The 12,688-nt window shown below is 38.2% G+C and overlaps 1 protein-coding gene across 31 annotated transcripts in view; it reads left to right on the forward strand.

Annotated features, from left to right (window-relative positions):
- Positions 1-12,688, forward strand: part of DST (dystonin) — a 288,534-nt gene that overhangs the window by 104,065 nt on the left and 171,781 nt on the right. For 17 of the 31 annotated variants that reach the window (XM_071741656.1, XM_071741664.1, XM_071741658.1 and 14 more), the window contains 4 exons: positions 3,401-3,490; positions 4,025-4,123; positions 6,372-6,449; positions 8,695-8,787. In XM_071741656.1, the coding sequence (XP_071597757.1) occupies positions 3,401-3,490; positions 4,025-4,123; positions 6,372-6,449; positions 8,695-8,787 (360 nt within the window). The remainder of the gene's footprint in view (positions 1-3,400; positions 3,491-4,024; positions 4,124-6,371; positions 6,450-8,694; positions 8,788-12,688) is intronic. The other 14 variants (XM_071741663.1, XM_071741693.1, XM_071741692.1 and 11 more) reach the window with 2 other exon arrangements.

Below are 12,688 nucleotides of genomic sequence, written 5' to 3' on the forward strand. Positions count from 1 at the left end.
CTGAAGGAAGCTGAATATGGCAGTGAAACAGCAATGAAATAATAGTATTAATTTATTGTTAATTTAAAAATTTCATTATATTTAAATATATTTAAAGAATTCATTATATATGTTGAGACACAAGACTTACCCAAGTGACAGTTGAGAGGGATGAGTTTTCAAGCTTTGCCTCAAGTGGTAGTTTAGGATCTCTTGAAAAGCACAAAGTGCTCCTTTAAAAAGAAGTGACCTACTGCTTTGAGTGTGCATGCTTGTTGCACATTAGTTGCCTGAATACATTTTTTTTAGGTGCTTATCTGCTGGAAGAAATTCCTTATCCTGTACAAGCATACCAATGTAGTATGTCCTAAATCATAAATCCTCATGGTAATTGTCAGCCGAGGGCAGAACTAAGACATCATAGAATCACAGAACAGCTTAGCTTGGAAGGGACCTTAGAGGGCCTCTACTCCAACCTCCCTACTGATGGGCAGGGACACCTCTCATCTAGTCAAGGTTGCTCAAGGCCTCATACAGCCTGGCCTTGAACACCACCAGGGAGGGGGCATCTGCAACTTCTCCAGGCAACCTGTTCCAAAGTCTCCCCACCTGTGTACTGAAGAACTTGGTAATATCCAGTCTAAACCTATTCTCCTTCAGGTTAAATCAATTTCCCCTTATCCAGTTGCTGGACACTATGAAAAGTCTCTCTCCAGCCTTTTTATAAGCTCCCTTCAGGTACTGGAAGGCAGCTATGAGGTCCTCCTGGAGTCTTCTCTTCTTCAGGCTGAACAATCCCAGCTCCTTCACCCTCTCCTTGTAGCAGAGGTGATCCAGAGCTGGATCATCTTTGTGGCCCTCCTCTGGACTCATTCCAACAGGTCTATGTCCTTCTTATGGTGGGGACAGCAGGGCTGGACTCAGTATTTGAGGGATGTGCAGAGTAGAGGGGGACAATCACCTCTAAGACATTCTGCTGGTTTTCTTGTTCTGACAACTCCATACCACAGTCTTTTTACACAGTATGAATTCATCTCTGAAGCAGCTGTGATTTCTAGGAAGATAAGGTAAAGGTGGTTGTTTCTGTAATACCTTAGAAACCTCAGAGTCTAAGAAACAAACTGAATGTCAACAAATGTGTGTTGTGTGAACCATCATATAATGGAAAATAGAAGTAGCCTGATTAGAAAGGGCAGTGTTTTCTCATACCACAGTTCAGATTCCTGGATGTTGGGCAACTTCCCCGAGTTCTACATTGAAAACAATGTAGGCATTGACTTGGTGCTCTACAGATAGTTCTTCAGCTATGCTGGTGCAGTGTCTTTTAATGTAAAGTGCCTTTCTCTGTCCTTAACCTGACCTTCTCCCATGCCTTTGACCACCAGCCTGCACTGTGGATCTGCTTTGTCTTGGGATCCTGCTCTCCTAAGGGAAGTGGCGAGTGGAACATCCTGGCTGGAGGGGGAGGGAGGAGTGGGGGACCCTCTCATAGGGTCTTATTTTAAATAAAACTTGCCTGGTTTTGTTGGAAAGAGTTTAGCACTCAGTTTGGCACAGCTCTTTGAGAAGAAAAATAAGTCACAGTTGCTTTGCATTAAAAATTAAATACCTCTGTGCTTTTCATCTTTCAAGCATTTAGCATAATCATATCTCTTATCAGGGATTTTAATGGTATTTATGCAGCTTCCCCTTTCTTTTTTATTGCCACAGATGTAGTATAACATCTATTCTTTTTCTTTGTTCAGCTTAACAGTACTTAAGTATTACTAAAAAATATATTATTTTTTAAAAATCAGAACTAAAATTAAGAGTGTATTATTTGCATATGCTTCTGAATATGTAAAGCTTTGTGTATATATAAGAGTATTCGAATGTAAGTTGTCTGCATATGCAGTCTGTGTGTAAAGGTGTTAGAAAATATTCTCAGTTGTAATTCCTATGGAACAGTCTTCTAGATTACTTGTTCTGGGTAGCCTTTGGCATGAGCATAAATATGCTTTGATACTATTATCAGGTATTTATTTATTTATTTATTATTCTCTTTGTGAAAACAGATTGCAAGGTATTTCATGTTTAGAAGTCAAAGAAAGATAAGCTGAACTAAAAAGCATGTATGAAGGTAATCACCAGTATGGAGACTGTTAGTTATTCAGCAGGATGATCCTGGACATTCTCCTAGAAGTCAAGTAAGCAGAGGTGCTGCATGAAGGTGGGCAGACCTGGATCTGTTTCTGCTGCCCTCATAATACACACAGAGATGTTGGCAGTGAGGGGAGTGTCCCATAGATCTCATACTGGAAGTACAGTTTGTCTCTAGTAGAGGTGATAACTTTAGAAGAAATTTTTGGTATAATATTTTATCCTCTTCAAGCTTAAAAAATTTCTGATCTGGTGCCTCAATGGGAGCATCTGGGAACTATCATTAAATTGGAGCTGGAAGGCCCTCACCCTCTGCTCTGGCTGGCAGTGTTAAAAATTGCTGCTTCTGAAAAATGAGGTCCTTTATTTCACATCTAAGGAGGAGCTGGTTCAAATAGTAAAAAAATTTCAAATAAAGTTACATTTACACTACTGCTAAGAAAGAAGAGATTGGCCTGTGGACAGGCATCTTTCACCTTTTTGTGCCTCTCAGAAAAGTTAGGGCTTTTAGCTGTCTCTGTCCTCATTCCATCTGCTCTAGATAGCCTGGCAGGGTCTGCTGGTTATCAACCCTTCTCTACCCAATTTAGTTGAATGAGGTAGGCTGGCAAAGGCTGAGCATCTGTGGGAGGCAGCACAGGAGTGGACTGGCTGGGCTGGTGGCAGAGCATTTGCTGAGGTGTAGGGAGCCATCCTCTGCCATCAGCATGGCTGGTGGGAAGGGCTGTGCCTCTTCTTGGCTTTGCAGACCAGCCTAAGGTCATATTTCTTTGGTATGTTGCATAAGGTGGATGTGTGAGCCATTGGGAAGACTCACTGAGAAATCTGAGGTGACAAAGTATTGTTAATTGGTAAATTGTGTCCTTTGTAGGTAATACCTATGTTGAGACAGGATTTAGCTCTGTGTATTCTTGTTGAATTAATTGGATCTAGTTACTGTTGGCTGTTAGTGGTCATTATTTAGGTCAGAATAGGTGAGCATCTGTTATAATTTAAATTGTCAGATCCTTATTCTGCCATTGCAATATGCATTCATTATCCATAACTTTATTCAATTTTCTTTTCAGTAAAATGATGGTATGTGTGACTTAACTGTGTGAGTGCAGACAGATGGGATTTTTATCTGTTGTAATTAATTTGGGTCTGTAAATTTGTCATGGAAACGAAAAAATTTGAAAAGCCATGCTGAGGTTTACTTATGAAAATATATGTGTTAATGTGAGTGTGAATTCTTAGTTATAAATGTGGATCTTCTATTTAATTTTGGTCTTTATCTATGCAGGTTCGAAAGCATGTGAATGACCTGTATGAAGACCTTAGAGATGGACATAACTTGATCTCACTTTTAGAAGTCCTTTCTGGAGACACCTTGGTAAGATTTTAGATCAGAATGCAGTGGATCCAGTTTGTTAAATACATGCACTTGCTCTGTTTGTTAATTCTTTGTGTATTGACTGTTGGAGGTTTCTTTGGTATTTTCCAAAATCTGTGACTTGATACCAAAGGCACAAGTTGTATTTCTGTTGGTAGAATATTCCATCGTGAATTCTGTGGGGGAATGCAATTTGTCCTCTTGGTTTCTTGTGATCAGTGAGACTTCCTTTCTTAATAGGGTAATGCGCTATTTTTTCTGTTCTTCCCTTTTCTTTACTACTTTTCTTTTAACAAGTATTGAATGCTTAATATCCCTTCACCTTAAAGGGAGTAACTTACAAATAACAAGGATAAAATGTCCCTGAAATTGTCTAACACACTCCTCAGGTGTCATTTCCTTTCTTTGTGAGCATTACTTCCCTTTGCTTGGTATTTGTTCTTTCGTTATGTTCTTCTTTTCATGCTCTTCTTTTCATTTGTGGTCTGTCTTGTGTTTTTGCTGTCCTTGTCTCCTGTCTGTTATATTCATTAGCCAAGAGAGCGAGATTTTTTGAAGACCTTACGGTTGGTGAGTTCAACAGAAGCATGCGCAAATGAACAGCATGAGGATGTGGAGGATGAGGATAAGGGGGTAGGTGCCGACCCCCATAACTCTACTAATGTAGTGTTTGAAGTGTGGTGTTTGCTCATGTCAATTCTGAGTTTGGTGTGCTGCAGTAACCTGCTGTAGAGAGGACAAGAGAACTCACGTTGGTAAATGTATTTTTATGGTGGAAGTATGGTAAAGACAAGTTCTTATTCTGCTTTTTTGTGAAAAGCTCAAAATAAATTTTTCAAAATTTCTGTTTGCTTTCTTTTGTTCAGCTGTACAAAACCATGGCACAAATGTGTGCTGGACAACATTATCAAGATATTGTAAACCCAACTGTTAAATAAGTAGGGAAGTACCATAATTCCATTAAATCGAGCCAGTTATTTTTACTTGAAAGCAGTATTGCCAATATTCAGGTAATGTAGACAAAGGCTTAAAGGCTCTCCTTAGTGAGGTCAATGGAGAAAAATTGATTTGTCTTAATTAGAAGCATCAGTTGACTGTGCCTCCGGTATATTTGACATAAAACTCGATACTATTTTGAAGTGAGCTAATTCAGATGTGCAGATATATTTGTTGGAATTTATCTAATGTAATAGTTACTAGTAGAAAATTATTAGCAGATAATTATTAATAGATAATAGTCAAAGTAGAATTTAAATGACAGGTCTGTGTAGTGGTTCCTAAATATACAGATGGTTTGCAGGGTTCATCTTTCTCACAACAAATGTCTGAATTATTATTTCACTGTTTTTTTTACCATCCAGAAGGGATATATCTTCTTATAAAGTGTAAAATACTGAGTGCTTGTTAGTTGAAGTGAGTTCTATCATGCTGTTGCAGACCTTGCACTGTTAGTGTTTGCTACAGCAACTTGCTGCCATAGGGCCTGAGCACTTTCCTGTCTCCTTGTGTGTTGTGCTGCAGTTGTGATTGCAGTGGAATTTGTGTGCTTTTTTTTGTCCTGGTATATAATATAACTCAAACCACTGAATTTTAGCTGTATCTCCAAATCAATATTGCTCCTCTGAGATTCTGTACTTAAGTATATGGTTTGGTGTTTATTCTATTCTGTTGTATAAAATGAAGTTTCAGGTCTGCAGTCCTTCATTTCATCCAGGGAAGCTGCTCAGGAGTCAAGGGCTGCAGGGCTTGATCCTGGGCTGTTGGTGTGAAAAACAAGGGGCTAATTTGAGGATTGCATAATGGAAATCAAAATTCTTTGTGGTTTTAGTTTGTGCTTTTTACTCAACTCCATTTTCCCATGTTTCCTTTTGGCAAGCATCTGGGATTCCCCAGAGAGGAAAGAAAAGGCAGTTGAGGAAGGCTTGGGCTTGTATCTATGTGTTTCACAGTGACTGAGGAAATACTCATGGCTGATCCCTAGCAATTACAGTCCACTTCAGTTTATTGCTGTGAAAGTTTGTGAAAATTCTGAAACCAGGAAGAAGGATAGAAGGATTTGCATATGATGATATAAATTTAACTGCATTCCCATTGCTGATCTGTGACAGCTAAGTAAAGTATGATTTTGCTGTGTGATTCTTCTTGGTGATTTTACACTAACTGCATGCAGTTTTGTCATGTTTCCATTAACATACCACTCATGCTTATTTTACGGTTTCTTCTTGCTAGTTTTAGCTTTGGTTTGAGAAGAGACTTGTTACATTTTTTCATGCTTTATATTTACCCAAACCAAGAGTTTACACTTTAATTGGAAGGCTATATATGTTGTATTATTCTGTTTGGAGGAAAGCATTACATTTATTGTATGCTTGAAGGAGGTGTCTATCAATACCATAATGATTATGCAGTCATACCATAAATAAACAACATTTTATCATGAAGTTGCATATAGAGGTAAGCTTTTCCATCACAGAATTTACCAGAGCAATAAAAAGGTCCATGACATGACTTACTATTTTGCTTTGCTTAATATACTGTAAATATTTTATAATAACAAATTGCAGCTTAATGTCCGTGGGTAGATTCATATAGGGCTTTTTTTAGCCCTCCTGGTCTTAATAGTGCTTTACAGGGAAACAGCTGTCACCCTGCATGGATCAAAGTTACAGTTTGGGACCACTGATCTCCTTTGCCATCTACTCTGCTAAAAAATTTTCAATTACAGTTTAAAAAAAATTGGTTAAAGCACGCTTTTCCACCAAAGGTATTGGCTTCATTAAAATGGTAGTGCTTCAAATGTTTTTTGCAGTGTCTCCTAAATCAGACTCTTTGTTCTTTTGTCTGAAAAGAAAGTCTCACAACTATTATTTTCTACTTTTAGCCCCGAGAGAAAGGTCGGATGCGGTTTCACAGACTCCAGAACGTCCAAATTGCACTTGAATATTTGAAAAAACGGCAGGTACAGTCCACATTTTAATAAAAAACACTAATGAAATCTTTGTCACCTGTAGCTAATAAAAAAATAATGCTTCTGGCTCCCATCTTTTATGCATGCTGTGTCACAGCTGCTGGTGTAGGCTTGGCTTGATCAAGAGAGATGTGGCAAAGGTAATTTCACACTACCCCTCTCAGAGCAATAATACCAACACACTGCATGTGGAATATGATGTTAAAAAGGAGAAAAATGAGTAGGATCTTCAGGAGTTGCTTATAGTAAATTTAACTTTTTCTTGCTGTGCAGACACTAGCTGGTGTGCAGTTTTGTTCACAATCTAATTTTCAGGGCAAAACACAGAAACAACATTTTATGAGAGTTCATTGTTTTGATTTTATTTGTTTTCTGCTTTTAAATTTATTTTAAACACCTACAAGATTCTTACTTTCTCCCATTGCAAACTGATGATGTTAAAAAATGTCATAATGTGGATAGAAGGAAAAACTGTACGTCCCTATTCATCCCATCCAAATGAGCTGATACTGGAAATCTGCTTTCTGATTGGTAGACTTTTTAATTTTTATTTGCTACATAAAGGGCTTGAAATAGTATGAGGTAGCAAACCACAGGAAAATACTTAATTTGGTTATAGTCTCACTGAGTGATGTGTGTTTACTGAGAGCTTAATCCTGCTATGCTGAGTTCAAAGCAAACTTTTCCTGTTAACTTAAATGAGCCACTGAACAAATGCACTATGAAATAAATGAATGGCTGGCTACTTAAAATGATGGCCACAAGACCTCTGGACTTGTGCTGTACCATACCTTATCTCTGTAGGACAGACTGTGGGTATTAAAGCACAGGAGATGTAGGATCAGCTCATCCTTATGTTTATGGATGTGCAGGTGATACTGGGAGCTGCAGGTATCCATCAGGCTGCTGTCGATTGTGATCTGAGGACTTTTGTGTTGTCTTTATCCTCTCAGTTCTGTGAAGGTGGCTGTCACCTACTGTACAAGTGGTTCTAGGGTATTGGTCTTCTTGGCCAGTTGCCAGTGAGACTTGTATTTCATTTAAGTTTCAGCCCCCTGTTAGGTTTTTCTAAATTTTATTCAGGAGGTGATTTGGCTTGGGTTGGTTGTGTAACCTTCAAAAACAATGCTTTATTGTTGTTGTAAGGCAGAGAGATCCTGAAAATTGGTAATATGGAAGCCTGAATTGGGAAAAAAAAAAAACCAAAACAAAACAAAGGAAAAACCAAAACCAAGGCATATGTGACAGTTTTTATAATGTAGTGGGAGGAAAACATTTGGATTTGTTTATAATTTCTTTTTTGAACTGTGGAATACACTCCCTTTCTCCAAGAAAGTGTTTTTGTGGTTTTTTTGTTTGTTTGGTTTGGGTTTTATTTTTTATTTTTGTTTTCTTTTCTTTTCTAATAGTTCAGGTTATATCTGCAGTTTAAGAGAAGGACCTGCCTTTGCTTGTTTGGTGTTGATAACAGTGTATATGTTAAAAAGCACATGCCTTTTAGCTGAGTCATCTTTATTGCTGGGCTATATGGGTACACAATACACTTAAAGAAATTAAATGCAGTAATAAAATATGACAAAGAAAATGGAATTGTTGAACTCATTCTGGAGTGAGCTTATTGGGGTGGCAAGACTCTCCACCTTTGTTTTAATCCTGTTAACCATTTCATGTTCACAGCACTGTGAATGAGAACAGCCACAGAAGTAATGATAATTTTATCATTATTGGGCCATTGGTTATTTAAATGTGAAAGTAGATTCCTGATTTTATTAAGCCTGACTGCTATGTTTTAATGCCCCTGCTGCTGCGTTCTTGCTTTGATGCAGGAGAATGTGGGGAGAAGAAAGGCAGTGATAGCTTCTTGGGTCACATCACTGCCTCGAGACCGTTCCACCACAGTTACAGATCTTCATATTCTTGTTATCCTTTCCCCCTCTATTACACCATTCCCCTCTGACATGGACCAGGGTGAAAAGTATTTGGCATGGGGACCAGATCTGACTTAGTGACAGCTGAGGCATCTTCTCAGCTTGGTGTGGGTGGGAGAGGGTGATTCCTAGTGGGCTGCTTACACCCAGAATGCCATTCCATCCAGCTTTTGAGAATTAAAAAACAACCACAACATTAGGCTCAGGAAGGGTGTAGTGCATCCTTTATATTCATGTCTGTGTAGTGCAGTGTGTATTCGTGGCATATTTATTTGAATTTTGTCTTTATTTTCTTTCTACTATGGCAGGTGAAACTGGTCAACATTAGAAATGATGACATAACAGATGGGAATCCCAAATTGACTTTGGGGTTGATATGGACCATAATTTTGCACTTTCAGGTAAGTCTTATTTTGCTTGACAGTATGTATTTGGTCAGATTCTTACATACAACTAAGATGAATGTATAGGCTTAGCCAAGATTTCATATAGGTTGTCAAAAAACATGCATTGTCTCTTTTATGTGTATTTGAAGGTTTTTAGATATAAACTGAACTTGAATGTGTGGTTTTCTAATTTCCTGTCTGTGAGAAAAAAAAGATCTTAAGTTTTGAACGTCACTAAGGGTGATAGTTAATGTAATTCCTTCCAGCATTTCATAGGACCATACAATCATTAAGGTTGGAAAAGACATTTCAGATCATCAGGTCTTGTTTTATTCCACAAACTTCTTTTGATTAAAACATATTAAAACCATCTTTTCTCATTCAGGATCTGAATTTCTTTGCTGATAGGAGTATGGTAGCAAGCACTGCTCTCAGCCTTTTCCACACTTCAGTGTTTGTTTTTCAGCCTTGGGATGGTAATGTGGGTCACACTAGGTGGCACTCTGGTTGTTGTATGCTGATGGGATTGTGCACACTATAATGCAGCTCTTACAGTGTGTGGTGTTAAATTGCTCCTCAAAATGAGGCTTTCACAATGGCCATGGCTGTAGATGATGTAATTCAGACGACAGATAATTCTCATTTAGTGACTGCATCATTGTTAGTGATAAACTCTCTACTGTGCAGGCGTTTCAATAGTCCAAAAAGTTCATTATCATACAGAAAAAGTATGGCTCGCTTAGGAATATCCTGGACTGGGTTTATGACTGGAAAAAAATTCTTCAGAAAACCCAAAAAGGTTATTAGGATCTTGATTTGCTTTTCTGCTAAACCTAACAAAGAACTGAGGACCAGTGCCAGTGTATCCCTGGTCTAAACTAGCTGAATGGCTTAGCCTAGGCCAGTGCACAAGGTAAAGGAGAAACCACTCACTGCTCACTGCTGGTGAGGGCCTGAGGTCCCTCACCTCCCCTCTGTCCTGTCAGTCTTTCCTCCCACATGGCTGCACGGAGAGAGGAAGCTGGGCTTAAATTATCTCAGCATGACCCACAGTCTAGGAAGTGATTGAATGTTGCTGTGCTTTAAGAAATGCAGATTATTAAAAATTTACTAACAATTAGCCCTTACTTGGTGTAAATTTTATCTTTCTCAACCAGACAGACAGGTTTTTGCAGGATGAAACTGTTGTTTTTTCTCACTAGCTGAAGCATAGCACTTCTGATTCAATTTTGGGTACTTACAAAAAAGTGATGAAAGTTAGTGTTACTTTTTACAGCTGTGAGAAATTATGAGAAGGAAGAATGTTTCTATAAAGTAACTAATTTAGGTGAGCTGATGTCAAAGATTTTCCCCTCTAAGGTGTCCAGCTCCATGTAAAATATGTGGAAGCATTTAAATTGTTGTAACACACTTCCCCCTGTCCTAACTCCTAGTAACTACCAACTAAATCTCTACCAATAGAATTCAGGTCTTGCAGATCTGTCAGGTTTTCTTTTTTTTTTAAATTAGTATCTTCTAAAAATTGCTGTTAAAAATAACTTCAAGAATGAATAGCTGCTCTTCAACTAAACATTAAGCCTCATTAGCAACTGTGAAATAACTGAAGAACAGGATTTTTTAAAAAACATTTTCTGTGGTTTTGCTGCTAATGTCTGTACTACGTACACTGAATGCAGAAAGGATTTGTAAGGTGATGTAAGAAACACCTTCTGTGTTACTCTGGCATTTGCCTGTACACTGGTTCTTTTGAAGTGTATGTCAACCTGGTGTCATGGATACCCTTATATGATTGATTTGGGTTGAGTATGTATAAGGAAGTTCAGAAAAACGTGTGTACTTGCACCTCACATAGGGTTTTTTTGCTTCACTTAGATTTTGAACAAGGGAAAAATTTGAACAGAACAGTCTAATAGCAGAATTTATAGAAAGGGATGAAACTTCATGACAAGAAGTGTGTTTACCCATGGAGTAATCCTGTAGGTATGGGGGAAGTTATGGTGAGATTGAATTTGAAGTTAAGACAGCTGCATCCAGGTGCTTATAGGGAGCTGTGATCACAGGTATAAAGTATCTAAATTGTTTAACCATGTTTAGCAACAGATTCGAGCCCTGGAGGGCTAGTAATACAGTAGGTGAAGTTGGTAGAGCAATTCAGACAACTTGCAGTAGGTGCCTGAGCTATTCAGTGGTGCCTGGTATGATCTGAAATGACACATGATATCCAATAGGATATATGGTGGGAAGCAAGTTTCCTTAGGTCCTGTGGTGTGTCTGTTGTCCCCAGTGTAGATATCTCAGATAGTTTCAAGTGTCTCAAATGTTCTAGGTGGAGCTTGTTGTTGTGTGTTGTCACTGCCTCTACTCCATTGCTTAGGTATATTCTAATAACACTGCAGCCTGGGAGGTAGTCAAGATACCAGGGATTTTTTGGGGGGCTGTTCTTCATGGCTTTTTGTTTCTCTGAGTCATGGCACCTATCTGGAAAATAGTATTTCCTCAAAACCTCAAGTCTATTTCACTATTGGAATAAATTTAGGGAAAAGATGTGATGAACAAAAATGATATGCACTTGAGAATTATGCTTCTTTTGCATCTAAATTATGTTTAGTGATGACTTTGTAATTTGGTGCCCATAATTACATAAATATAATGATCATTCATAGTTATACCACTGACTTTTGAAGCTGCAGAAGTCCAGAAGTTGTGCATTCATTCTTTGTCCCAAGTAGCTACATATAATGTATAGAAAATATGGAATGGGAAATCTGGTGGTTTATGGAGTAGAGTATGTTAGAAAATAATTTGTCCTGTGGGTATTGAAACTCCTTGAGACAAGTATTTAGTAGGATTTAGGCAATCTACTTTAAATAATACGTGGCTTTTAAAAAATCCAGTTTCATAATGCAGTTGCCACTGTAAGTTACCTGGCACCTATAAAGCATGCAGATTACAGCATTTTGTGTAATTGTAGGCTGTATGTATAAACATCCTAATTAATGTTTGAATGTACTCCTTCACCACCAAGTACATTTTCACTGATCACACTGATAATGGGCAAATGTAAGCAGAATTTGGCCTCAGTAAGTAACCACAACTTTAGTAGGATAATTCACTGAAAAATTATAATTTATTTTCAAACCACTGGAAACATTCTTAAATTTAACAAATGTTAAATATTTAGAATAATTTGCACTTGGCTAAAAAACCAATGCTAGATCAGAACTGAAAATTTAAACTTTGAGGAATCTGAAATTAGGCTTATGTGAAGTCAGATTTTAAAAACTTCCTGGACCTTCAAAATCATAACTTATTTGTTTCAGTTTCATTGTAATTTTGCAGCTCAGGAACTGCTGGGAAACACATTTCCTTCCACCCTCCCCATCTCCCTGCTCTCTGGCCTGTTTGCCCAATGGTGGTTTTCAAGGCTCCAGTTGCTGTAATGGTTTTGTCCAGATGTTACAGTACCTTCCAGCCCCTCTGGCCAGATGACTGGTTTCTCTCAGACCCTTTTTTAACCTCTTCACATTTCTCTTGTCATCCAACAAATACTTTTTTTGCTGGTGTGCTGAGGACTCCCTATAAGACTTCAAGCAAAATTATTTTTTTATCAGTCTGCCCTGGAGTAATCTGTAGACTGTTGATTTGATCCAGCAGATCAACAGTTAAACATCTACCCATATTGGGCAAAAAGGTAAAAAGGGTGGATTTGTTTGTAGATTATTGGGCTGAGGTAAAGGATAGCTACCCAGCCACTTCTTAACTTCCTGACACCTCTTACCATAGTTAGGTATTCAGAGCTTGAAATGCAGGTAGCAGTTTTTAAGCATTCTTGAGTTGATCATAAGGGTTGTGGCCTTCATCCAGGGTGGCCAGAGGAGGAGACAGCTCACGTGTGGTGGCCCCTTCCAGTAAATGA

This window comes from Heliangelus exortis, chromosome 3 (genome assembly GCF_036169615.1).
Source record: "Heliangelus exortis chromosome 3, bHelExo1.hap1, whole genome shotgun sequence".
NCBI lineage: Eukaryota > Metazoa > Chordata > Aves > Apodiformes > Trochilidae > Heliangelus > Heliangelus exortis.